The sequence below is a fragment of the Herpailurus yagouaroundi genome, unplaced genomic scaffold (genome assembly GCF_014898765.1).
Source record: "Herpailurus yagouaroundi ecotype Mexico unplaced genomic scaffold, PumYag 141, whole genome shotgun sequence".
Classification (NCBI taxonomy): domain Eukaryota; kingdom Metazoa; phylum Chordata; class Mammalia; order Carnivora; family Felidae; genus Herpailurus; species Herpailurus yagouaroundi.
In genome coordinates this window covers 34,550,415-34,576,966 of record NW_024412396.1, presented here as the reverse complement: position 1 = coordinate 34,576,966, position 26,552 = coordinate 34,550,415, and the positions used below count along the sequence as shown (strand labels likewise).

Genomic DNA, 26,552 nt, shown 5'->3' with positions numbered 1-26,552 from the left:
TACCTGTTAGTAGATAGAGCATTGATAAATGAATACATGGCAGCTCCATCCTTTGCACGAATAATAGCTTCCAGGTTTTCTTCAAGGACTTTTTTATTGTTTTGTACTCCTCTCAAAATCTTCTCAGCATCTTTCAAGACAGATCTGTTATTGGTTGTCTGAAGCTTAATGGAATTCTGTGGAAGATCAGCAAGTCTTGACATAATCAGAGACTCTTTTGGCTTAAAGGAAAAAGGCAAACATGTTACCATATAAAGTTCATACTAATTATTTTAACGCAAGCAAGAGCTCTTGCCTATAGTTGGGGCCATACACTATGCCAATACAGTCTAAGGACTCCATGTGTCAAACTCAAGAGCTATAAAACAAGTACTTGGCATAAGTAACTACACTTATGGTTAGCATTTCATAATGTCTATTTGTTGAGCCACTATACTGTACTCTTGAAACTAATATAATATTGAATGTCAACTATACTGTAATTAAAAATTAAAATTAAAAAATAAAATTGGTAATTAAAGTTTCTTTCTATTCGGAGGTATTAATGTGAATGTTAAGTGAAATAGGGCTGGTAAGTCTGTAGAAGTGCTAGGCAGTCCAGTGGCCAATAAAAGTTTTATCTGGGAAAGAAAGCAAAAACAAAGTAAGCAAGTTGGCACTAGGTAAGCATGGCAGACACTTTGGACCAGAGAAACAAAGGTCATTCACAGTTCTCTTTCTCCCTTTTACCCTCTCCAACAGAAGGTGGAAAGCTAGCAGTGGCCATGTAGCATTCCTGGCAAAGGGCTATAAGTAGACATCACTTAGGGGTTCTGGAAAAGTTTTATAAAGAGAAAAGCCGGGGCTGGCCTATCTTTTTCAGTGCCTTGTCTTCATCCTTCTGCTTGCTTTCTGTCCTGATAACTTTTATATTTCTTCATAATTTTTACCTTTCTATTCCTCATCAATTTTAATATCTTGTTCCCACTTTACCTGGACTATGCCATTTGTTTCTTTCCTCTTTTGGCCAGGATCATGAAGAAAATCATCAGACCTCTGCACAGTCAATTTAGCTGCTCCTAGTTCTTCACAGGAAGGAAATCTTTGAGAGGAGAGAGTGTCAATGCTATGAAAGATTTAAAAATAGAGTTTCCTAAATTGTCATAAATTCAGCAAACATTTGAAGACATAAATCTTTGATGCATTCTTAGTTATACAGTTCCATTAAATGGTAAATGGTGTTCCATTAAATAGTAAAATGAAATTAATCAGTCAAGTGATTAAACATATGACCAGACTGGTTTAGTAGGAAAAGAGCAGCAGGGTAGAGTACGAACCTCTAAAAGACCACTCCTCCATAAAAGCAAAGAGAACACAGACAAAAATGGTCAAAATCAGCTTTTTCAGAACTCTGGATATTAAACAAAGGCTTGCAACAACTCAAGGAACATTTCATTAAGAAAACAGCTGACTCTCGGTAAGAACAGCAAGCTTTATGGCATTTTTTATGGCGTTTATGCTTCATTCTAAGACCCTTTCCTTAACCCTGTGGTAGCCTTGAAAATCAGCTTTATCACCCCTCTAGCTGTGAAAAACAACAGCCTAACCACCACTCAAAAGGGCAGAACAGGTTTGGAGCTCCTCAAAAAGTGCCATTCACAGGATTTCTCTTTATTTTCCCAGACTCAGAGCTAGTTCAGTGAGAAGCCCTAATGCCAGCTCAATTTTTGAAAATAGTAGCAACTGTTTAACATCTTAGCTGCCCGAGGTGGCTATAGCAGTTGAGGTAAACAAGGAATGACAATAGACTAAAACTCGGGGGGTATAGGATATCTATGGTGGAGCTTTGAAAAGCCCTAACTGGGGATCCAGAAGGCCATGTGCATATATAGGCCTCCATGAATGCCCAAGCACGCTCTGAGAAAAGCCTAATCTCGTATGTCAGGCTGACCTTGAGACTCTGTGCCAGAGTACTGAAGGTGTGCCCCAATACCACATGTATGCATTCACACATGTTGTGTATCCATGCGTGTGTGCATGTGTGCATACACATACACGCACACACACACAGAGCCCCTTGATACTCAGAAGGAGACTTACAGGTTCAAGGTAGTTAAGGAAGTCTCTTTCTAATCATTAGTAGACTTAGCTCACCAAATAGAGAACCACCACACATGACAAAGACCACAAGCTTTACAGAACTCGTCACTAAACAAACTGCAATAAAAACAGCAACAACAATTGCTAGGGGATGGAAGAATCTGATTTTCAGAGTTGCCACACTGTATTATTTGAAATGTCCAATTTTCAACAAAAAGTTATGAGACACACAAAGAAACAAAAAAGTATAGCTCGTACACAGGAAAAAACATAGTTAACAGAAACTGTCTTTGAGAAATCCCAAATATTCGACTTCCTAGGCAAGGACTATATATTAGCTATTACTAAAGGAAAATTATATTCAAAGAATTAAAGGGAAGTATAAGAATGAAATCTTACCAAATAAAGAATATCAATAAAGAGATAGAAACTATTTTAAACAAAGAAATAAAAACCTAAACAGAAATTCTGGAGTTGAAAAATACAATAACTAAAATGTGAAATTCACTAGAGGGACCAAACAGCATATTTGTTTGAGTAGGCAGAAAAAGAATTAGTGAACCTGAAGATAGGCAGAGATTATCCAATCTAAGAAACAGAGGGGGAAGAAAAAGAATGAAGAAAAATTAAGAGCCTCAGATATCTATGAGATACTATCAAGCATACCAACAAACAACATAGTCCTAAGAGAAGAGAAAGGTTATATGTACTATTTAACTCTATAAAGAAATAATGACCAAAAAAACCCCATATTTAATAAATATTAATCCATTCATCCAAGAAGCTCAAGAAACTTCACATAGGATAAACTCAAAGAGATCCACACCAAGATACATCAGAGTCAAACTGTCACATGCCTAAGACAGAGGGAGAATCTTGAAAGCAGAAAGAGAAAAATAACTCATCATATACAGAGGTTCTTCAATAAGATTAACAGCTGACTTTGTATCAGAAACCACTGCAGTCCAGAAGGCAGAGTTGACATATTCAAAGCGCTGAAAGAAAAAGAATGTCAAGCAAAAATTCTATATCCAGCAAAACTACCCTTCAATAGTAAAGGAGAAATAAACACATGGATCAATGGAATAGAATGGAGAGCCCAGAAATAAGCCCATACTTTTATATAGTCAATTAATCTATGATAAAACAGGTAAGAATATACAAATGGTGGAGAAGACACTTTCTTTAATAAACAGTGCTGGAAAAACTGGACAGCTGCATGCAAAAAAAAGAAAAAAGAAACTGCACCACTTTCTTATACCATGCACAAAAATAAACTCAAAATGGATTAAAGACCTAAACATGAGACCTAACACCATAAAACTCCTAAAAGAAAACATTGGCAGTAATATGGTTGATGTTGGCCTTAGCAACATTTTTCTAGGTATGTCTCCTTAGGCAAGGGAAACAAAAGCAAAAATAAACTATTGGGGCTACACTAAAATAAAAAACTTCTGCACAGTGAAGGAAACCATCAACTAAATGAAAAGGCAACCTACTGAATAGGAGAAGATATTTGCAAATGATATATCTGATAAGTGGCTAATATCCAAAATATGTAAATAATCTATATAACTCAACACCAAAAAAACAATCTGACTAAAAAAATAAGCAGAAGACCTGAACAGACACTTTTCCAAGGAACACATACAGACAGCCAACAAACACATGAAAAGATGTTCAACATTGCTAATCATCATGAAAATGCAAACCAAAATGAGATTATTACCTTACACCAGTCAAAATGGTGAGTATCAAAAAGACAAGAAATAAAAAGTATTGGCAAGGACACGGAGAAAAAGAAACACTTGTACACTCTTAGTGGAAATGTAAATTGGTACAATCACTGTGGAAAACAATATGAAGGTTCCTTAAAAAATTAAAAGTAGAAATACCATATAGTCCAGTAATTCCACTACTTGTATTTACCAAAAGGAAAAACAACAATAACAACTCTAATTCAAAAAGATGTATGTACCCCTATGTTTACTACAGTGCATTATACCCAAGATATGGAAGCAACCTAAGTATCCATCGACAGATGAATGCATAAAGAAAATGGAATATTAGAATATTGCTCAGCCATAAAAAAGAATCAGATCTTGCCATTTGCAACAACGTGGGTGGACCTAGAAGGTATTCTTTTAAATGAAGTAAGTCAGAAAAGACAAATACCGTATGATTTCATTTGTATCATTGGAATCTAAAAAACAAAACAAATAAACAAAGAAGAAACAAACCCATCAATACAGGGAACACACTGGTGGTTGCCAGATGGGAGGGAGCCAGGGGAATGGGCAAAAAGTTGTAAAAGGGAGGGAAATGTACAGGCTTTCAATTATGGAATTACTAAGTCAGGGAGATGAAAGGTACAGCTTGGGGAATATTATAATATTACAATAGTATTGTAGTAGCACTGTATGACAGACCATAGTTACCCTTGTGGTTAGCACAGCATAACATACAGAGCTGCTGAATCACTATGCTGTATACCAAAAATTAATGTAATATTGTATGTCAACCGTACTGAAAAAAAGTAAAGGATAAATTAAGACATTCCTAGGTAAACAAAACAGAGAATTCATCACCAGCAGATTTCCCTTTAGTATTTAGGACATACTAAAGAGAGTCTCTCAGGGTCAAATAAAAGGACTAGAAACTAAGTCAAATACATATGAAGAAATAAAGAGTACTGGTAAAAGTTAACTATATAGGTAAATGTAAAAACAATATAAAATGAATTTTTGTTCCTAACTTTTTTTCTATCTTATTTCAACAACTGTATAAAGCAATAATTATCAAGCTTTATAGATGGGTTTATAATGTATAAAGATGTACTATGTATTACAATAGCAGCAGAATAAAAAGAGGAAGGGAAGGAGTTATACTGGAACAAAGTTTTTGAATCCTATTGAAATTAAATTGGGGGTACTAATCCAAACTAGATTGTTTTAAATTAAGATGCTAATTGTAATCCCTGGGGCAATCACTCAGAAAACAACTCAAAATGTATAGTGAAAGAAACAAGAGAATAACATTAGTATCTATTTTATATAAAGGAGGCAATAGAGACAAATAGTAGAATAAAATAAAAAGATCTAGGACATATAGAAAACACATAGCAACAAGGCAGACATAAATCTTTTATCAGTAATTACATCAAAAGCAAATGGCCTAAAACTGTACACTGTCTTCACATGAAAATACTAAAAATGTGGCTGTTTATTACTATAGTTTCCATGATACTCAAGATAAATAAAATTATCATGACCTAGATTTACTTGATTTTTTAAAAACTATTATGTAAAATTTCAGACAGACACAAAAGTACAAAGAATAGTATGATGAGCTCCATATACCCCTATCTACATTAACCATTCACTCATGGCTATCCTCATTTCATCCATACTCCCAATCCAGTTTCCTCTACCCCACAATGGATTATTTTTGAAGCAAATCTCAAATATCATTTCATCAGAAATAAATAATCTGCATTCATTAGAAATTAATCTGGGGTAAGGGGCACCTGGGTGGCTCGGCTGGTTAAGTGTCTGACTTCGGCTCAAGTCATGATCTCACAGTTCGTGAGTTTGAACCCCCCGTCAGGCTCTGTGCTGACAGCTCAGAGCCTGGAGCCTGCTTCGGATTCTGTGACTCCCTCTCTCTGCCCCTCCCCTGCTCACACTCTGTCTCTGTCTCTCAAAAATAAACAAACATTAAAAAAAAAAAAAAGAAAAAAAAGAAACATAAAAAAAAAAAAAAGAAATCTGGGGGCGCCTGGATGGCTCAGTCGTTAAGTGTCCTACTTTGGCTCAGGTCATGATCTCACAGTTCTTGAGTTTAAGCCCAGTCAGGCTCTATGCTGACAGCTGAGCCTGCTTCAGATTCTGTGTCTCCCTCTCTCTCTGTACTTCCCCTGCTTGTGTGTGCTTGCTCTCTCTCTCTCTCTCTCTCTCTCTCTCTCTCTCTGTGTCAAAAATAAATAAATAAACATTAAAAAAAATAATCTGCATTTTGAGAAAATTAGATACATTCATTTTATACCTATAGTATAGAAAAGGGCTAGATATGATAGCAGCAGAAAATCGTAAATCTAAGATTACTTTTAAAAGCAATGCTAGGGGCGCCTGGGTGGCTCAGTCGGTTGAGCGTCCGACTTCGGCTCAGGTCACGATCTCACGGTCCGTTAGTTCGAGCCCCGCGTCGGGCTCTGTGCTGACAGCTCAGAGCCTGGAGCCTGTTTCAGATTCTGTGTCTCCCTCTCTCTGACCCTCCCCCGTTCATGCTTTGTCTCTCTCTGTCCCAAAAATAAATAAACGTTAAAAAAAAAAAAATTAAATTAAAAAATAAATAAATAAAAGCAATGCTATACAACGGGGCACCTGGGTGGCTCTGTCAGTTAGGCGTCCCGCTTCGGCCCAGGTCATGATCTCCAGGTTCGTGGGTTCGAGCCCTGTGTCGGGCTCCGTACTGACAGCTCAGAGCCTGGAGCCTGCTTAGGATTCTGTGTCTCCCTCTCTCTCTCTCTGTGCCCCTCCCCGACTTGTGCTTGCTCGCTCTCTCTCTTTCTCTCTCTCTCTCTCAAAAATAAACATTAAAAAAAACTAAAAGCAATGCTATACATTTTTCAAAATTCCTAAAGACATTTTAGAAACAAAGTTCTTTTCAATATAGTTTTTATTCTAATGTCTTGTTTACCTGTCTCTGCTCTCAGGATTCCATTCTGTTTTTGACCTATTTAGTAAGGTTTTATCTGAAGATTCACTTTTTCTTGTCGAAGAATCATGGTTATTCAAAATCTGTTCCAATAGTCTTACATTTCCTACAATAAGAGAAATACAGTATTATATTTAAAGTACTAATTCATTTTTTTTATATAAGAGCTCACATATGTTTGTAGGCTTTAAATACACTCATCAAGTCAAACCAAATATTTATAACTCATGAAAACTACACTGTTTAAAATTCAGGCCTGAATTTATTTCTATCACAGAAAAAAGGAATTTGAATGAGACATATCATCATCACAAAGCCCAGTAAATTGTAAGATTTTTATCAAGAGTTAAAGGGAGATCTGACTGCTTTAAAAAAATTTTTTTTAATGTTTATTTATTTTTGGGAGACAGAGACAGAGCATGAGTAGGGTAGGGGCAGAGAGAGAGGAGGACACAGAATCCGAAGCAGGCTCCACGCTCTGATCTGTCAGCACTGAGCCTGATGTGGGGCTCGAACTCACTAGCCGTGAGATCATGACCTGAGCCAAAGTCGGACACTTAACGGACAGAGCCACCCAGGCACCCCTTTGACTGTTTCTTTACAGCAACTGTTAGTTGAATCTCTCCATTAGTCTCATCTTTAATGAGACTACATAACAACTTTTATCTTTTGGTAAAGCTGGTTTAGCAAAGATTTTAGTATATTTAAAACTCTTTAAATGCATCCAAGACAAGGCTTGAATGCATTTAAGTGATTCCCAGAATAAAAGTTTATATTTAACATTTTCACTTACTTTTACTAGAAGGGCTTTATTTTAAGGGTCCGTAACAAATTATTATTTCAGGTCACTTATAAAAGTTCTTGTCTGGGGTGACTGATGGCTCAGTCAGTTAAGCGTCCAACTCGATTTTGGCTCAGGTCATGATGTCATGGTTCCTGAGATGGAGCCCGGCATCAGGCCCCATGCTGTCAGCAGAGCCTGCGTAGGATTCTCTCATTCCCTCTCTCTCTGCCCACCCCCCCCCCCCGCCACCACTCGTGCTGTCTCTCTCTCTGTCTCTCAAAATAAATAACCTTTAAAAAAAATAATAAATAAAAGTTCTTGTTTGCTATTAAATAGTACCTTAACACTTTTTCCAACTGAACACAGTAATAAATGTAAACTTCTCTGAGTTTCACTACTGAAATTCACACCTAACAATATAAGAAAACATGCTCTAATGATCAGCCTTACCTTTAGTAAAGTATTATTTTTATTAATAATAAAACTTATTCATTAAAGGCTTAAGTAATAACCTGTTGAAAATAATCAGAATAATTATAAACGTGTATCTCCAACTCCTTCTACAAAGAATCTAAAGAAGCTTGATTTGCCCAGTAAGTATCATTTAAAGAGAAATACTGAAAATAGAATTCCTACTATCATTACTACTTGGTGCATAAGAGAATTATAAAATCAGGGGTGTGGAAATCTGTTTCTAATTTGAGGTAGGTCTAGATAAAGTAGTGGATGCTAGTCATGATTGTTTTATTACCTGAATGACCTACTATCTCCATATTTTCTTTTTCCTCCATGGGATTTCCCCTCTTTGAGATCTTATCATCCTTTGAAACCGGTATAGGAGCAAACCTTCGAGGTGCTGGTGTCTCCAATGGAGATTTCTGTTTATCAAAACCCATATCTTCAACCTCTCTAGAAGGTGCTTTAAAAGAAAATAAAGGAAATAAATTCAATTTATTTTAAAAAGAACAACAATTTTGTAGAGTGTTACTCTTCCCCATATTTTAAAAATAAAGCAAATTATATAGGATATACAAATTACAAGTAAATAGAAATAACTCCATCCTCACTAGAAATCAAAAGAAATAAAGGCTATAAACATTTTACACTTACAGCTAATAAACAAAAAAAATAAAAAACAATATGACAACATGCAGTACTATTTAAGCTGTAGTGAAAATGGCATAGCCAGACACTGCTCCTGGCATGAAAACTAATAAAACCAACTGGCACTAAGTATAGGAAGTCTTGAAGTTTTTATACACTTTGATCTAGTAATCTTACTCTTGGGAATTTATCCTGAGGACACAACCTAAAAGAATGACATTACATATATGATGACTTCATCACAGTATTATTTATAAGGAAAAAACTCTGAAATCTGCCTGAATGTCCAATAACTGTTAAGTAAATTGTGTTTACAATAAACTATCCTTTCATCATTAAAAATTAATATTATGAAGATGATTATGTAAAACATGGGAAATACTTTTGATATGCTAGTAAAAAGCAGTACAAAATTATATTTATGCTACAACTGCAGTACATAAAAATAATGTATGCCCAAGAAAAAGTATTGAAAAATAAAAAGTTTGGGCACCTGGGTGGCTCAGTCAGTTCAGCATATAATACCTCTTAATTTCTGCTCAGGTCATGATCCCAGAGTTGTGGGACCAAGCCCCGAGTCAGCTCCCGCTGAGTGTGCAGCCTACTTAAGATTGTCTCTCTCTCCCTTTGTCCCTTTCCCCTACTCATGCTCTTTCTCTCTAAAAAAAAAAAATAATAATAATAAGTAAAGACTCCTGGGTAGCTCTGTTGGCTAAACATCTGACTTTGGCTGGGATCATGATCTCCCAATCCGGTCTGTGAGTTAGAGCCCCGCATCGGGCTCTGTGCTGACAGCTCAGAGTCTGGAGCCTGTTTTGGATTCTGTCTCCCTCTTCCTCTGCCCTTCCCCCACTCATGCTCACTCTCTCTCTCTCTCTCTCAAAAATAAACACTTAAAATATTGAAAAAAATAAGTATATAAAATAAGTTAAAAATGTTAAAAAATAAAAATAGGGGCGCCTGGGTGGCGCAGTCGGTTAAGCGTCCGACTTCAGCCAGGTCACGATCTCGCGGTCCGTGAGTTCGAGCCCTGCGTCAGGCTCTGGGCTGATGGCTCAGAGCCTGGAGCCTGTTTCCGATTCTGTGTCTCCCTCTCTCTGCCCCTGCCCCGTTCATGCTCTGTCTCTCTCTGTCCCAAAAATAAATAAACGTTGAAAAAAAAAATTTTTTTTAATAAAAATAAAAATAGAAGGTTTAAGTTTACATTTACTCATTTTTTAAAAATTTCTTTTACTGTCACTAAAATATACAAAGAAAGACAACCAATAAAACATGCATTTTTCCTTTAAAACTCAAGTCTAGGGGCGCCTGGGTGGTTCAGTCGGTTAAGCGTCTGACTTCGGCTCAGGTCACCATCTCACAGTTCATGAGTTCGAGCCCTGCGTCGGGCTCTGTGCTGACAGCTCAGAGCCTGGAGCCTGCTTCACATTCTGTGTCTCCCTCTCTCTCTGCCCCTTCCCTGCTCATGCTGTGTCTCTTCCCTGCTCATGCTGTCTCAAAAAAAAAATAAAATAAAATAAACATTAAAAAAAATTAATAAAACTCAAGTCTTAAAAAACAAAATTATGAGCAAGTAATTCTCCAGAACGGAGAATGAAATGTCCACTTCTTTTGAAAGCATGTAGCTGGTTCATACTGAAACCTGAGTTCTGGCCAAATAGACAAATTCACCCTCAAGTCAGGCGACCAGAAGCAGGCAAGTCATAACCTTTCTGTGCTTCATCTTCCTCACTTCACAACTTAAAAATTGATTCATACTACTTTCACAAGTTTTGTAAGGACCACTCATTTGTGGAAAAATATAGAGCAGCTTACAAGTCTAAGGAGTCTTTAATGCGCCTATAATACAACAATGGTCTAACGTATCAAATGTTGAGGATATTGTACTACATGGATCTGTGTATCATAAAATGGATAGCCCTTGATTTCTATTAATTCATTATTCAAATATCAATAAAACTTAGAAACATATTTATTCACTTATTTTAAATTCCAGAGCTTTAATACAAATTGGTTATGCATTCCTTTGTTGTTACTGTAAACAAAGATTTCTTAAATTCTATTACTGTGAAAATAATTAGAAATAGCTTATTATTGTAGTAAGGTGGTTTCTCTCCTGAAAGAATCAATATAAAGAGTAAATATGCAGTTAGGGAATTGGAAAATTGATTACAAGCATTTGTGATACTAGACAAATGAATTTTTCTCAACTTGTAAGTGGTTCTGACAATTTATGAAGGTTATTAATCAAAACCATACAGTAGGACATGACCCCTAATTTGACTGAACAAGTTCTCAAATGACAAAAAAATTAACTCACAAGAACTAATTTTGTAGAATGAAGACTTAGTCTTCCACCACCTAGTAAACAAGTTTTTGGCTGCCATACTATAAAGAAAATTCGTAGCTAACATGTTTTATTCACAGAGAACTACATATTTTTACCTTGTCCGGAAGCAAATGTGTTATGTGAAGACAGATTACTGCTACCAAGATCAGAATAGTCTGGTTGTACAGAATACTTTTCCATCACTCTGGAAGGAGGCATACTAACAGGCTGAAAACTACCGGTCTTGAGCGCAGCACTAATGAAATGAGTCTAGGAGACATAAAATTATTTGATCAATTTCAAATACCATTTAAAAGAGCTAGATGACAGACTACATTAAAACTTACTAGAGGACTTGAAAAAATGTATTAGATTTAATAAGCAATAAAAATACATATATTACATGCAGTTACACACTGCAGCAGTGATGTCACTGGGTTAAGCCTGGCTCTGTGGTGTGACCTTATTCATTTTATTTAATCATTCTAAACCTCAGTTTCCTCCTTTCTACTTCTGAGATGGCTCAGGAGCCACTGAGGCATACTAGGAGATGACCAAAAGGAAGGAGCCCTAGACCTCTACTTCAACCAGAGAATTTCAAACCAAAATATCTCATCTTTTATATCCTGCATGATTTTGTTTGAAGGATTAAAAAACATTGCTAGTAGGCACTCAAATCAGCAGCAGCAACAATAACGTATGCATTTAAATATAAACCGGAACTACAAGGACAGCAGTTTTCAGTACTATTTATTAAAATACCTGGAATGTGTATGTATCTTACCTAATAAAACTAATTTCAAAAGAGGGTCTCATACCAGGTAAAGGAAAACCTAACAAGACTTACAGTTTTACAGAATTCTTAAAAATGTGTAGACATCTCTCTACATAAAACATATGGGACAGACTCAACAAATTTCATTTCATGAAGCATTTATCGAATTACTAATATACCTAGTATGTCACTAAAACTTCAACTTTCTCTGTAATTAGAAGCTTTATAAATAAGATGTCTGAATTAGAAAAGATCCCATTCTTCCAAATTAAATGCAGAAGGAATTTATTATTTATGGAAGACTAGATAAATGGCAGACAGGCATATAACGAAGACAAGTAGGACCCTTTTCTTAAGAAATCTATGTGCTTTTCAAATCTGTCATCTCATTTTACCCTGAACAAACAAATAAATAAATAAAAGGTTTTTCTGAGTAAAGAAATCAAGGCTCAGAGAAGTACGGTTATTTGCAGACTGAAGACCAGTGTTCTAATAGACCCACTCCTAGCTTCTCATGAGACACCATGCTGCACACACAATTTTAGTTGTGCATGTAGTACTTACTAAAACCTTACTTTGTATGGCCATAACCACTCCACTGAAAATACAATCTTCAACTACATGGAAAGCTCAAGCCAAGTCCTATTAAGAAGTTTTGAAAATTATAGCAGATTAGTGTTTACTCTGTGTTAACATACTGAGTTATAAAAAACTTATTTTTCTGTATTCTTCTGAATGTGATATTTTAATTTTTTTAAGTCTTAAATTTACACATTAATTAGACAAAAATAAAAGTAAATTAAAACCAATGCATTTATAGTGCAGGTCATTCATTCACTTAAAGAAAATGTGTGTGTATATATATAGCCCCTGAGTGCGGGGTACTATCCCAGGACTTAGAAATTCAGAAATAAATAAGAAACTGTACTATCAGCTCCTTGTGAGGGTAACTCTTCTTTTTATAATATCCCTGTGCCTCATATTCAAAAGGCAATTAAATATGTTCATTCTTTTAATTAATTAAATGCAGAAGCAATGTGTATACCAGCTGGTTACTCATCTCATCAGAATCATTACAGAACTTCCTATTCCCAGGTCCCATCTCAGACCTGCTGCCTCAATCCCTGAGAGGTACAAGCATGTGTATTTTTATAAAGCATTTCAAGTGATTCTGATGCACATTCTCAGGCTAACAACCACTGATGTAAACAAGTCATGGCAATGTAATATTAGCATTGTAAAAATGGTATGAACAGAAATACCACAAAAGAAGGAAAAGCCAACTCTAAGGAAGTGTCTTACAGAACTAATGATACTTGAACTTGAATGTGCAGAGAAGTCTCCACATGGAGAGGAAGAGTGATAATAAGCAAATCATTATTTAAGAACTAAAGCTGCAACAATCTAATGAGCTATTATTGCAATTATCAACAAATATCAGTTTAGGGACGCAAGTGATAAAAAACCATGAGATGTGTGCTGGCTTTATTATAGATACCTGAATATCTATTTGTTGCTGTTGTAATTTTTCAAGATGCCTAATGTGCTGTTCCATAAAAACATTCATTTGCTTTTCATGATCATGACAATGTAATTTCTCGTGTTTATTCTGAATACTTGTTTGTTGCTCTGTAACACGCTGTAACTGTTTATCAGTCTCCTGTAACTTATTGAGTAATTCTGTAACAGAATTGACTTTTGCTTCCAAATCACTCTGTACCTAAAATAATAAAATATCAAAGGATATAAAAAATACGATCAGTTACTAGAAATGTTGTTTAAAGTGATTTCTAATAAAAATGATCAAACCGGATTTTTACTCTCTAAATCTGATGATTTTATACCTTTATTTTTAGAATCACAGAAATAAAAGGCAAAAGATAGCTATTCTGAAGTAGATCTTTTCTCTCAGTAAGAAAATAACACATTTGCAACAAAAGAATTTTTATAATTCCAGAAATGAAATAAACAGTAATTAAAAAGAAGCAAATAACACAACAAATTAGCTTTAGAAACTTCACTCATCTCAGACTGAATTAGGTCAGCAGCCTGGAATCCTAGTCTTAGATCAGCCACCTATTAGCCTGGGGACCTGTGTCACTCTGTTTCTCAGTTTTCCCATTTGCAAACTGAGGCGGGTGGCACAGACAATCTCGGGGTGCCTTTCCAAAATAAGGATGAGCAGTTGTCCCAGGTTGCCCAGGACTTGGGGGCTCCCTGAATGAACCTGGATCAGTGCTAAATCCAGGCAGTCCTTGGTCCTTTAGCATTATCACAGCATGGGGCGGGGGGGGGGGGGGGCGGGTAGGTCTCAATGTCTGAGAGGTAATATACAACCACCAACAGGAAAATTCTTTCAAAGTGAGAGCAACTAGAACAACCTTAGTCTATGGTTGGATACAATCACTTGTAGAATCAGTTCCTAATAAATAATTTTACATTTCACAAAGATGTTGTGAGTATCTGGGGTAAAATATATACTTTTATCAGCGGAGCTGCTGTTGCAATGGCAGCCGCAGTTGCTGCGGCCACGGTTGTGGCTGAATCAATTCCACTGGGTGACGTTCTAGTCTCCTGCGTAACAGCGTCCTTTTCTGTGCCTGCATCTTCTAAAAGCTGTACCTTTACTTCCTTAAAAACAGGCATGTTTTGAGTTCTGTAAATAAAAAATGTATAAAAATATATTCAGCAAGCTACATGGAACCATTTCAAGAAGCACCTAGAGTGGTAATCTGCTGAAGGTGGGTTTTCTAGATTTTTTAAAACATTAAATCACTTGGTTTTCCCTAGAAGGATCTTACCAGTCATTTGGTTCATGAAATCTATGAAAGGTCAAGTCACTAACTAAACACTAAAGATATAAAATAATTCCTTGAAGGCTATGATATTTCAGATAATAATGCTTACATATATGAAAAAGACATGAGCACAATTACCAAGATACATAATCAAGAAGTATGAATTCAAATCATGTAGAAAAAGTTCTAAGAATTCAAGTACTTCCAAAGAAAGACAACCTAAGATAAATTTTTAAAACTGCTTAAAAACTGTTTTTAATTCTAGCTCATTTAGGTTTAATAGATGTCACACAGTTTGTTAAAACGGGGCACAAAACACAGTTTTAAGCAGCCTGGATTAAAAATGAGAGCAAATAGATACATATTTATAATGAAAGATTTAACTAAATACCAACAAAACAAAACAAAACAAAACAAAACAAAACTGGTTGATTGTGTTCTATATCTGGCCCGAAAAGAAGAGAGAGACAGACAGACAGAGACAGAAAGGAACCACGGATGGGGCACCGAGGTGGCTCAGTCTGTTAAGCAACCAATTTTGGCTAGGGTTATGACCTCACTGTTCATGAGTTCAAGCCCCGTGTTGGGCTCTGTGCTGACAGCTCAGAGCCTGGAACCTGCTTCAGATTCTGTGTCTCTGCCCCTCCCCCGATCAAACTCTGTCTCTCTCTCCCTCAAAAATAAACAAACATTTAAAAAATAAATAAATAAATAATAAAAAAGGAACCACTGACACAACCAGAGTCCCTAGAGAAGTCCAAATAAGACCAAAAGGAATGCACTCCATCTCTAGCTGATGGACTTTCCAGCTGATCTCTAATAAGACCCAGAGCAGCTCGTAAACTTACTCGCGTTGATATTTCCTCATTGTGACTAAGAGCATCTGTCTCAAAATTTTGACATTATCTCTATCTTCCACTTACCTTCTCACACCCCATGGAGTCATCAAGTTTTGTCAATTATTTCGTCACAATTGCAGGAATGATGTCACAGAACTACAGAGGCAGGGGGAACCCAAAAGGCCACCGATCCTAACTTCCTAATTTTATAGATGAAAAGGAGGTTCACAGAGGTAACAGGATTTACTTGATCAAGGTCACAGAACAGTAAGGTAGGGTTGGTAAGATCCTAGAGATCTTCCCACAACATCTCACTCTCTCAGAATAGTACTTCTCCCTTCGTGCTTCTCCTTCTCTGGTAAAAACAAAACAAACAAACAAACAAAAAAAAAACCCAACTTCATCACCTCTGGCCAACTATTTCATTCTTGCAGATTTTATTCATTTAAAAAGTTCCCAAATACATTTCTCCACCATTCAACAATCTAAAATTATTCCTTAGAGACAAATGAGTAGGCTAATTTCTTCTGTTTGACCTTCCACACATACTATCCTCTGGCCATGCCCTTGCCTCCTATCACTTCACAGACAACTCTCAGGAGTCACACTGCTCCTCCTTGTGGATTCAAGGAGTCCACAGCTGACTCCATGCTTCTCACTGATCTCTCAACCTTCCTCCATTCAACTCTCTTTAAGATCCAACACAAGCCTTCCCCTTTTCAAAACCTTGTCTTTAAACACTTCCAATTGATCTGTCCCTTCCTAGCTCCTTTTGCTTTTACTGCCCACACTACACAATTGAGGCTTGATAAGCAGCCATCCCATGGTTTAAATGTCTATGCAGAACAGTTTCATAATCTATTAAATGCAATACTGCTTCCTATCACAGTTCTAATCACTCATTCCCCCACATACGTACATATTCTCTCCCCAACTAAGCTCTAAGCAACCTGGGGCGGAGGTGGGGGCAGAGAAGGGGGATTTCTTAAATGCCAAACAGCAAGTAAGAAAGAACTAAGCACATAGCAGGCTCTCAATATAAATCGGATTAAGTGGTGTTGAAAAAAATATAATTCAGATATTCCTGCCTTTTAGTATTCTTGTCTTAAGTCTGAATGTGTTTACCCTTTAAGATCGTTCATTCTACATGATTACATTAAATTAATCAATAAGAGGGGTGCCTGGGTGGTTCAGTCGGTTAAGCGGCTGACTTCCACTCAGGTCATGATCTCACAGTTCATGAGTTAAAGCCCCACGTCGGGCTATGTGCTGACAGCTCAGAGCCCGGAGCCTGCTTTGGATTCTGTGTGTGTCTCTCTCTCTGACCCTCCCCCTGCTCACCCTCTGTCTCTGTCTCAAAAGTAAATAAACATTAAAATAAATAAAGTGAAAGTAAATTAACCAACAAGAGAAATAACAAGGTAAAACTAGACATCAACTTCTTTATAGGCTTTTAAGTTTTGTTTTTTCTAATTATCAAATTAAGTCCTCAACGTAACAAATGTAAATAGCTATGAAGTGTAAAAAACTGGGAAAGAAGAAATTTTTTCTTCAATTTTTTTCTTTTTTAGAATTTTTTGAAAGTTTATTTAAGAGAGATAATCCAAAGCAGGCTCTGCACCAAGTGCAGAGCCAACATGGGGCTCAATATCATGACTCTGAGATCATGACCTGAGCCCAAATCAAGAGTCAGATGCTTAACCCATTGAGCCATTCAGGAGCCCCAGAGTCCTTTCTCAGTGAACACTACTACTGACCATGCATTTATACAAACCAAAAATCTGGGATTCATCCTTAGCTCCTTCTTCACTCTCACATCTAATTGTCAATTCCATCTCTAAGTCATCTTCCAAATCCGTCTACTCTTCTCCAAACCGGCATGCCTTCACTCTACCATCCTCCAATGTATTGAGGACCAACTGAATCTCTCTCAAAGAGATCCCTACAAAATTTGTAGCCAGTTGGTTTCCTGGACTGAATAGTTCAGTCCTCTTCCAATCCATCTATTTTTTTTTTTTTTTTAGGAGGAGGAGGGCAGAGAGAGAGAGAGAGAGAGAGAGAGAGAGAGAGAGAGAGAGAGAATCCTAAGCAAGCTCTGTGCTGTCAGTGCAATGCAGAGCCCAATGCAGGCTTGAACCCACGAACCACGAGATCATGACCTAAGCTGAACCCAAGAGTCAGATGCTTAACTGATTGAGCCCACCCAGGCACCCCCTGATCCATCTTTTGATAACTGCTATCTGAATGAGCCTTTTAAGAATGATATATCATAATTTAACATTTTAAGATGATTTGTCACTTCTCTTCTTTAAAGTTTATAACCTAGCCCCTTGCTTCCTCTCCAGCTACACAGTAAGGGCATTCTACCCTGTTCTAGATGCTCTGGCCATACTCTTCATTCCTGACTCCAGTCTATTACTTTTTACTAGTACAGCTTTAGAGCATATCATATCAAATGGGGCAAATTTTCCATCATTCAAGTTCTTTCCCCCCATATTAGCTATTCTCAACTATGTGTATTCCATATGTATGTAATTATTATGTATATATATCCTCAACTGTATGTCCTTCCAGGTAAATTTTAGGATCACTTTGCCAAATTCCATCTACTATTCTCTAAAAACAATAAATTCAAGGGGCGCCTGGGTGGCTCAATTGGTTAAGCATCCAACTTCGGCTCAGGTCATGACCTCACGGTTGGTGAGTTCAAGCCCCACATATAAACTCTCTGTTGTCAGCACAGATCCTGCTTTGGGTCCTCTGTCCCCCTCTATCTCTGCCCCTCTCCCATGTGCTCTCTCTCAAAAACAGATAAACATTTTTAAAAAACCACAATAAATTCAAGTGACATTGACTACAGCAAAATCTATCTCTTGAGACATAGTTAGATTGTCTTTTAACCCAACAGGGGTCATTTTTGTATTTCTGATTCAGTTATTATTCTATACATTGCAGTCAGCTTCTCGACGCCTTTCCTAGTTTGTTTTTGCTTTCGAATTCTGTTCATTCATTCTGAATGGGAAGAGACCTACTAAGAAGTGTAGTGTTCAATTACTGTTCACTGTCTATTTGTTAATGAACAACTTCTCCCTCCCTGATCTGAGAGTTCCGAGAGATTTCACTTCGAAGAGTTCTAACTTGAAAACAAGTTGATAAGGTCCCTACTATGGTTGCAAGCAACCTCTTCTTCTGGGGGTCAGCTGGAAGGAGTGGTAATCACTGTCTGTCCAAATGAGTCAGATGTAATCTGTGATTTTTGGTTCAACTATAGACTTTGAAAGACCGTACCACAACTCATGCCCTTACTTTCACTTTTTCTTATATATTTATAAACTCCAGGATATAATTTACCATCCAAGTTCCTTTCCTAACCACTATACCACATATTGGGAATCGTTTGGTGAACAAAGGTAAAAAGGAAAAACATGATGAGGACAAACAACCAGCTATTAAACTCTGGCTGGCTCAGATCACCCCCTTGTGTTTTAGAGATAGTATTTACTTTTGTTAGTCCAATGCTTCCCAGTGCATAATATGTATGCCATGGACAACTGTAGGTGAAAAAATAATAAACTTTTAAACAGTTTTTATTTAATAGTTATAAATAGTTTATTTATTTAAATTCTATTATTGAAAACACCATACTGATTTTCCATTTACTGAATATAAAATTTCCTTTTTTAGTAAAATGAGAATTCAAAATGAAGTAAACATTTTTCTTATTTTCTAAGGGGCCTTCCAGACTGTACCATTTCAGGAGTAGGATACATTTAGCCTAAGGATATGTATCTCATCTCATCTCCACTAATGATAATAATAATAAAAATTGCCTCCAGAGTAGTGAAGACATATGCTTATCATGCTGCTGTTGTCAGGGTTGGTTTTGTATTTCATTGGTATTTAAGATAAACTTGGGAGGGAACATTTAGATGGAGTAGTAGCCGTGGTCTCCCTTCACTCCATCCAGATGCTAACCTTGTCCCTTTCTTAAATCTTGACAAGCAAAAGTCTAAACGTCCTTGGATAGTAAATAGTAAGTATTACGTACTCAGAACTACTTGACCATTGCTACAAGTAGTATAGTGAAGTGATTAAGAGAGCAAATTCTAGAGGCAGACTGCCTGGGTCTGAATCCTAGCCCAGTGAATACTTCCTAAATGACCTGCGGAAAGATCAATCTCTGTGTGCCTCATCTATATGCATCTCTGTGTGCACATCTATGATGTGCCATCATGTTTCCTCATCTATAACATGGGGATTCTGTAAAATTGAGATGTGATGGAATATACTTCATTGGATTTTGTGAGTATTGAGTTAATGCTTAGAACAGTACTTCTTCTATACTAAAACTTGTTATAGCTGTTGAGTATTTTATGTGTCCAGCACCATAAAAAATGCTTTATACGTATTTCACACATTGAAAAATGAAACTAATCTTTGAGAACCATATAAAAACATAAGAAATGGCCCACTTAATTTTTGTAAATGAAACTTACTTTTGCTTTAAAACTGCTCTCAGAGCATCCTTCTGTCCCATGGTGTACCGAGAAATAAAGATGTCATTTGCTGCAAAATTGAGACACAAAATATACTTCAGATTCCTAAAAATTTGTTAAATTTTAATAAAGCTACCAAAAAAAAAAGCTTTTTAAGAATGTTTAGGAATTCAGCAATAAGATTTCTTAATTTTAAAAAATGTGAGTAGTAGCCGTGATCTACTAAATGACTACTAAATGACTGATTAATAATAGTCATAACCCGGGGCACGTGGGTGGCTAAGTCAGTTAAGCATCTGACTTCAGCTCAGGTCATGATCTTGTGGTTCATGGGTTCATCGAGCTCTGTGCTGACAGCTCAGAGCCTGGAGACTGCTTTGGATTCAGGGTCTCCCTCTCTGCTCCTCCCCTGTTCACACACTGTGTCTCTCTCTCAAAAATAAATAAACATTAAAAAATATTTTTTTCAAATAGTCATAACCCTAGACCCTAGGGGAAAAAATAAAATAAAAACATGTGAGGCCAAATTGGAGCCATTTGCTCAAATTCAAAAGAGAAAACCGTGGATAAAAATAAAACTACATAAAAATGTCACTACATTAATTTCTTCAAAGCATATTTTTAATTTTTCAATCTATTATCTTACCAGACTATTCAAAACTTAAATTCAGAATTTATAAATTTTTTTAAGTACTTAATCCCAAATTTATGCAATAGGTTAATAATAAAAACATTACCATTACCACTGCAAACCTTTTTCTGGATTTTAAAGATTCCACTACTGGCCTAATTTGGAAGGAAAAACTAATTAAAATGAAATAATCAAAATAATAAGAAAAAATGTAAGTTTATTTAATAAGTACCTTTTAAAAAAATCAATGAGGGGCGCCTGGGTGGCTCAGTCAGTTGAGCGGCCGACTTCCGCTCAGGTCATGATCTCACGGTCCGTGAGTTCGAGCCCCGCGTCGGGCTCTGTGCTGACAGCTCAGAGCCTGGAGCCTGTTTCAAATTCTGTGTCTCCCTCTCTCTCTGACCCTCCCCCGTTCATGCTCTGTCTCTCCCTGTCTCAAAAATCAATAAACGTTAAAAAAAAATAAAAAAAAAAAATCAATGAACATCTTAAAAGCTAAAAACCTAAAATCTTATCCTTATAAAGAAACTCCTGACACATACAACACAGATGAGCCATGAAGACCTGCTACCTGAAATAAGTCAATCATAAAACTAGAGCAGGGGGGTCGCCTGGGTGGCTCAGTCAGTTGAGCCACCGACTTCGGCTCAGATCATGATCTTGCAGCTCGTGAGTTCAAGCCCCGCATCAAGCTCTGTGCTGACAGCTCGGAGCCTGGAGCGTGCTTAGGATACTGTGTCTCCCCCTCTCTGCCCCTAACCCACTCGCATTCTGTCTCTCTCAAAAATAAATAAACATTAAAAAAAAACAAAAAAAAAAACTAGAGCATGGGGAAATGGAAAGTTAGTGTTTAATGAGTACAGAGTTTCAACCGGGGAAGATGAAAAAGTTCTGGAAATGGATGGTGGTGATAACTGCATAATGTGAATGTATCTAATGCTACAGAACTGTACACTTAAACAAAAGAGAGAGAAAGAGCTAGATTCTGTTACGTGTATTTTACAAGGGGAAAAAAAAGGAAAAGCAAATCTATCCTTTTACCTTTTTGTCTGTTGCTCTCTTCCAGTTTATCCACAGGCAACCCCTGCACTGCAACGTCTTTAGGAAAATCCTTTGGGATGTGAAAGGAAGAAATGAAAAGCTAAGATATCTTTATGATTTATTACTCATCAAGTAGTATTTACTAGCTATGTGACTACTATGTTCTAGGAGGGCAGGATCGTGTGCTTTTATAGACTTAATTCCCAGAACCACTGCAATGCTTAGGTACCTTGAAGGTACTCGAGGATCAGTTGAATGAGCAAGTAAATGAACAAGCAGGCAACTCTGGCCCTGAAATTCATACTCAAATATCCATTTGCCACTTCTAGCAGAGAGAGTCATTTAACAATTCAGTTGCTACGGTTTAAGTAAATGAACAAGCAGGCAACTCTGGCCCTGAAATTCATACTCAAATATCCATTTGCCACTTCTAGCAGAGAGAGTCATTTAACAATTCAGTTGCTACGGTTTAATGTGAAAATCTGATTCACACTGTGAGTCAAAAGGAGTACATAAGGATGGCCAACACATAAAACAACATCACAAATTAATCACAGCATTCTTTATCACTGAGCTCAAATATGGTCTCAGAAGGCTTCTCTACTGGCAACTAGCTTTCTGTTCACATGTGTAACCCTAGTCTTCATCTTTAAGATTCTATTCAGTGCTAAGACACCATGACTTTTTGAGTACTAGGTTCATTCAACATTGCTCTTCACCTTCCTTAGACACATCTCTTTTTTTTCCTGCTAAAGCAGAAAAGGGTAAAGAGAAAATCATTAAAAGAAAGTGATCCCCTGACAACAGGTATTAACTTCCTAAAAAATAGTTAATGAGGGGCACCCGGGTGGCTCAGTCAGTTGAGCATTCCACTTCAGCTACTACCATGATCTCACATCTCATGGTTTGTGAGTTGGAGCCCGACATCAGGCTCACTGCTGTCAGTGTAGAGCCCGCTTTGAATCCTCTGTCCCCACCTCTCTCTCTGCCCCTCCCCTGTTCATGCTCTCTCTCTCTAAAATAAATAAAACATTAAAAAAAATAGTCAATGAGGTTAACAATACAATAGAATACAGTATCTGGGGAATTAATATAAAGGCCTCCTACAAATGAGTAAGAAGCATAGCATATAAATATGTAATTCACAAAAGAAGAAGGCAATATACATGAAAAAAATTTCGCCTTCAGTAATAATGAAAGAATGCCTTCTTAACCTATCAAAATGGCAACTTTTTTTTTGTCTACTTTTAATGCCCTGTATTGGTAAAGCTGGGGAAAAATAATACCACTAATTCTGCTCATGATCTTGCTGAATAATGTATATTGATACAGTCTTTCTAGAGGCAATTTAGAAACACTTCAAGAAGTGTGCATATCCTTTGATTTAATAATTTTACATCCAGAAATTAATCCTAATGAAATGACCTGAAATATACACCAGAATGTAAATCACATGGTTGTTTATATTATCAAAAACTGGGGGAAAAAACTTAATGTCAAATGACAGGAACATGAACAAATAAATTATGGTACACATACACTGAAATTCTATGAACCCGTTAAAGCTTCTAGGGAAAAAAAAATCAATGGCATGGAAAAATATCCTTAATACTACCTAATAATAAAACAGTATGGTCCTATTTCATAAAACATGAAGGCAACAGTTGTTGACTTCAGCTACAGAATTTCTTCTTTCCTTTTTCTCTTTGTATTTTCTACAATGAATTTTAAAGTTTTTGTTTTCTTTCTACTCATGTGCAAGGACTGGCCCAAACAGGAATAGGGATATCTCACTTTCTGGTAGTGTAGAGAAATACATATGAATAAAAGAAGATAATGAATAAGCTTATAAATATGAGCATATCAGGCACAAACTCCTTTAGTTTCCTCATTAAAATAGAACGATCAAGTCAATCCACACTGTAATCTTAGCACTCATTTATGAAACAAAAATGTGATACAAAGACAAACTACAGTTTGTATTCAAGAAAAAATGATAATGAACTGGATTTACTTTGCAGGCGTATTTTACCTTAAGCAATCTACACAAAACAAGCTTTGAGTCCATATTAAATCTAATGGAATCCTAATCATCTTCCAAAGATCATCGATTTATTTTCAATTATATAATAATAGCATATCCATGCATCTGGGAAACTATTTAGATGATGGAATTCAAAGACCATTAATCATTAAAAAAAGGTCTGCTCAAAAAATAACCAAAGAATACCAACCCAAAGGCTAGGCATTGACTCAGGGACCAGGTGCAGCACATAATTATACGTTTTTATTGTGAGTGTTTTACAAAGTTAATAAGTAAACAGCTTTAATTACATTCTTACCAGGAATGAATTTCAATATTCAAAATATTATATTGTGAAACTCTCTTCTTTAAAGACTTGTTTAATGGACAATTTATAGTCAACATTATGATTGGTGATCAAAATCTAATTAGATTTCATGAACAAAATATATTTATCATCAAATATTTTCAGGATTATAAAGGTAAAGATGAGAATTTCATGTTATTATTGTTTAAAGACCCCTCAAAAAAACCACACAGAAAACCTCACAATAGCTTGAATGATATATAATCACACCTCACTTTTTAAAAATGATGTTCCTACTGTTTCTTTACCTTTACCTAACAGTAAGTTAAGTCTGGTCTAGAATATGTTTTCCTTAGCTCAGAGCAGAGCTTCTTTTCAGTTACAGTATTTCTCTCAGTGTTCAACATCTTAATAACTAGTATTTTTTATTCTATGGAGGATTGTTTAATGTCTCAGTGCTATTCAAGTTGCAACTGTAGTATGTAAAACATTTCTTTGTAAGTGAAATTTAAGCAAAATCAAGGCCTGTTGCTCATCAAACATAATTTAAGAATATATTACTTAACAATACTGAAAAGTTTAACATGAATGGAATTACAAATTCTTTTGCTTACGCTTTCCGACACAGTAGAATTTTCTAGTGGAGGATGCAGATAATTTCTAGCAGAAGTCAAGTCTGATGAACCTAACAACACAAAGGAATCAATTTGAGTGATTTTAAAATCAGAACCTTTTCCTTTAAAAACTGTACAAGTATGATTCAAGAACTGTCAACTCCATATTAATGCAAAATCTATACTGGAAGGCACTTTTCATGCAAAAAAACAAGATTTAATTAACATATATTCTGATGAAAGTTTTACAGTTGATATTTAAGAAAATAAGGGTCAGTACTGACAACCAAGTGGGATAAATATGTTTTAAAATATATCGTTACACTGTTGGATTTGGACAAAACATGGGTAGAATCATTAGCCAGGAATAAAATATGTACATGATATAAAAGCAAGCCTTTATTATGTCATACCCTCCCTCCCAAAAAAGCAGCATTATATAAGCATTTTTTTTGTTTTTGCACATATATTTATTAATTTGATCTTTACAATTACCAGTGAAATGGGCAAAGCATAGGTCTTCTTCATTTTCACTGAACCCCAGACAGGTTAAGTGAATTGAAATACGGAAGCCATCAAGAGGCAGAAGTTAACACTTTTCTACATGCCAAATTGAATAACACTATCCAAACAGAAGGTAGAGCATTTGGTAAAAACCCCTATTGATGAACAATAAGCACATCATACTAGTTCAGTGTGTCCACCACAGATGTGAACAAGAACAATGTGCAAAAACCACACAAAGAAAAAACACAATGGGAAATGTTTCATTCATTCCACCTATTCGATATTATATAGATTAGACTGGCTGTGCTAGCCATTTCCCCATGGAAAGGGGTCAGCTTTCAAACATCTATACAAACTAGATGTATCTTATGTTTGAGAATTTAAATATATAAAATCCTCTAAATTCTGAAAGGCAAAAAACGAAATGAAAATAAAGACTAAAGATTTACAAAAGTGAGAACTATTCGGAGTCACATACCACATGACGTTCCATTCAAACTAGCCTCGGTTCTAACAGGAAGACGTTTATTTGCAGACAACGCTGGAGGAACACAGGGCAACTCATCTTTGAGCAAAACCGAATAATCTCCCTGATTTGGAGAAACTACCTCACGAAGTCTCCTCGCTGGTATTTTAACCCTTTTTTTCTTTTCCAGGCTAAGCTCAGATCCTTTCATATTTTGCAACAAAACTAGTCCCACGGTTCTGAATAGAATTTCTTCTAGGTCCGTAAAACTTCAAAACAAAATTTTCACCGCTTTGGGGACTTTGGGAAGAAGGAACGAAGGAGGAGTATGATAAACAAAATATGAATTTCAAGTGATTTTAAAACATGCAGTCATCAACCTGTAAATAAATCAATGTCTAAGTAGACTATCCAAAAAGCTAGAAATTTCAATTTGGTTATTAGAGACTACTAGAACACCATATTTACCCATTAATCCCACTCAGTCCATTAATGCATACGCCAGGGAATCTGAGAGTAGGGATGATAAGAGAAAGGCCGCGTGAGCAACAATAACCATAACAACACTCCCCAAACCTAGAACTGGCAGTGCAAAACCAAACAGTGTTAAGATTCGTTGGTGGGACTCAAGCAAAACTGAAATGCTTTAAAATCACCCATATAAGAAGCTTAATAGCTGTCTTCCGCCAGAGTTTTACACACTCCTCCAGATGCAACCATCGGACACCTAAATTCACCCCTCCCAGTCAGCCGAACGCTCGGCGACCGCGCAGTCACAGGTATAATCTGACAACAGCTTCAGCTGCCCGCGAGTCGACGTCCACTTCCCTTTAAGCCGGCCCCCTGAGACTCAACACGCATGCGCGCCAAGATAATCATCCAAAACAACCAACGAAAAAGCCGAAAGCTCTCCGGTGTTCGTCCATCCCTCTCCGGGTGGAAACAAACTCCCAGTGTAAAAGGCTTAAGAACGTGTGAATTTGGTCGTTTTTGTTTTGTTTCTTGTTTCTTTTAAGACACTACACTGCCCCCACGAGATTTAA

General features: G+C 36.5%; 1 protein-coding gene across 7 annotated transcripts in view; it reads right to left on the bottom strand.

Annotated features, from left to right (window-relative positions):
- KIAA0586 (KIAA0586 ortholog) overlaps positions 1-26,538 on the bottom strand; it is a 112,706-nt gene extending 86,168 nt beyond the window's left edge. For 2 of the 7 annotated variants that reach the window (XM_040477274.1, XM_040477271.1), the window contains exons 1-11: positions 25,522-26,538; positions 24,537-24,607; positions 21,593-21,662; positions 19,921-19,990; positions 14,269-14,443; positions 13,286-13,507; positions 11,129-11,282; positions 8,331-8,498; positions 6,778-6,901; positions 973-1,105; positions 4-221 (exon numbers count right to left, since the gene is read on the bottom strand). In XM_040477274.1, the coding sequence (XP_040333208.1) occupies positions 4-221; positions 973-1,105; positions 6,778-6,901; positions 8,331-8,498; positions 11,129-11,282; positions 13,286-13,507; positions 14,269-14,443; positions 19,921-19,990; positions 21,593-21,662; positions 24,537-24,607; positions 25,522-25,720 (1,604 nt within the window). In that variant the 5' untranslated portion in view covers positions 25,721-26,538. The remainder of the gene's footprint in view (positions 1-3; positions 222-972; positions 1,106-6,777; positions 6,902-8,330; positions 8,499-11,128; positions 11,283-13,285; positions 13,508-14,268; positions 14,444-19,920; positions 19,991-21,592; positions 21,663-24,536; positions 24,608-25,521) is intronic. The other 5 variants (XM_040477268.1, XM_040477270.1, XM_040477269.1 and 2 more) reach the window with 3 other exon arrangements.
- Positions 26,539-26,552: the final 14 nt, after the last annotated feature.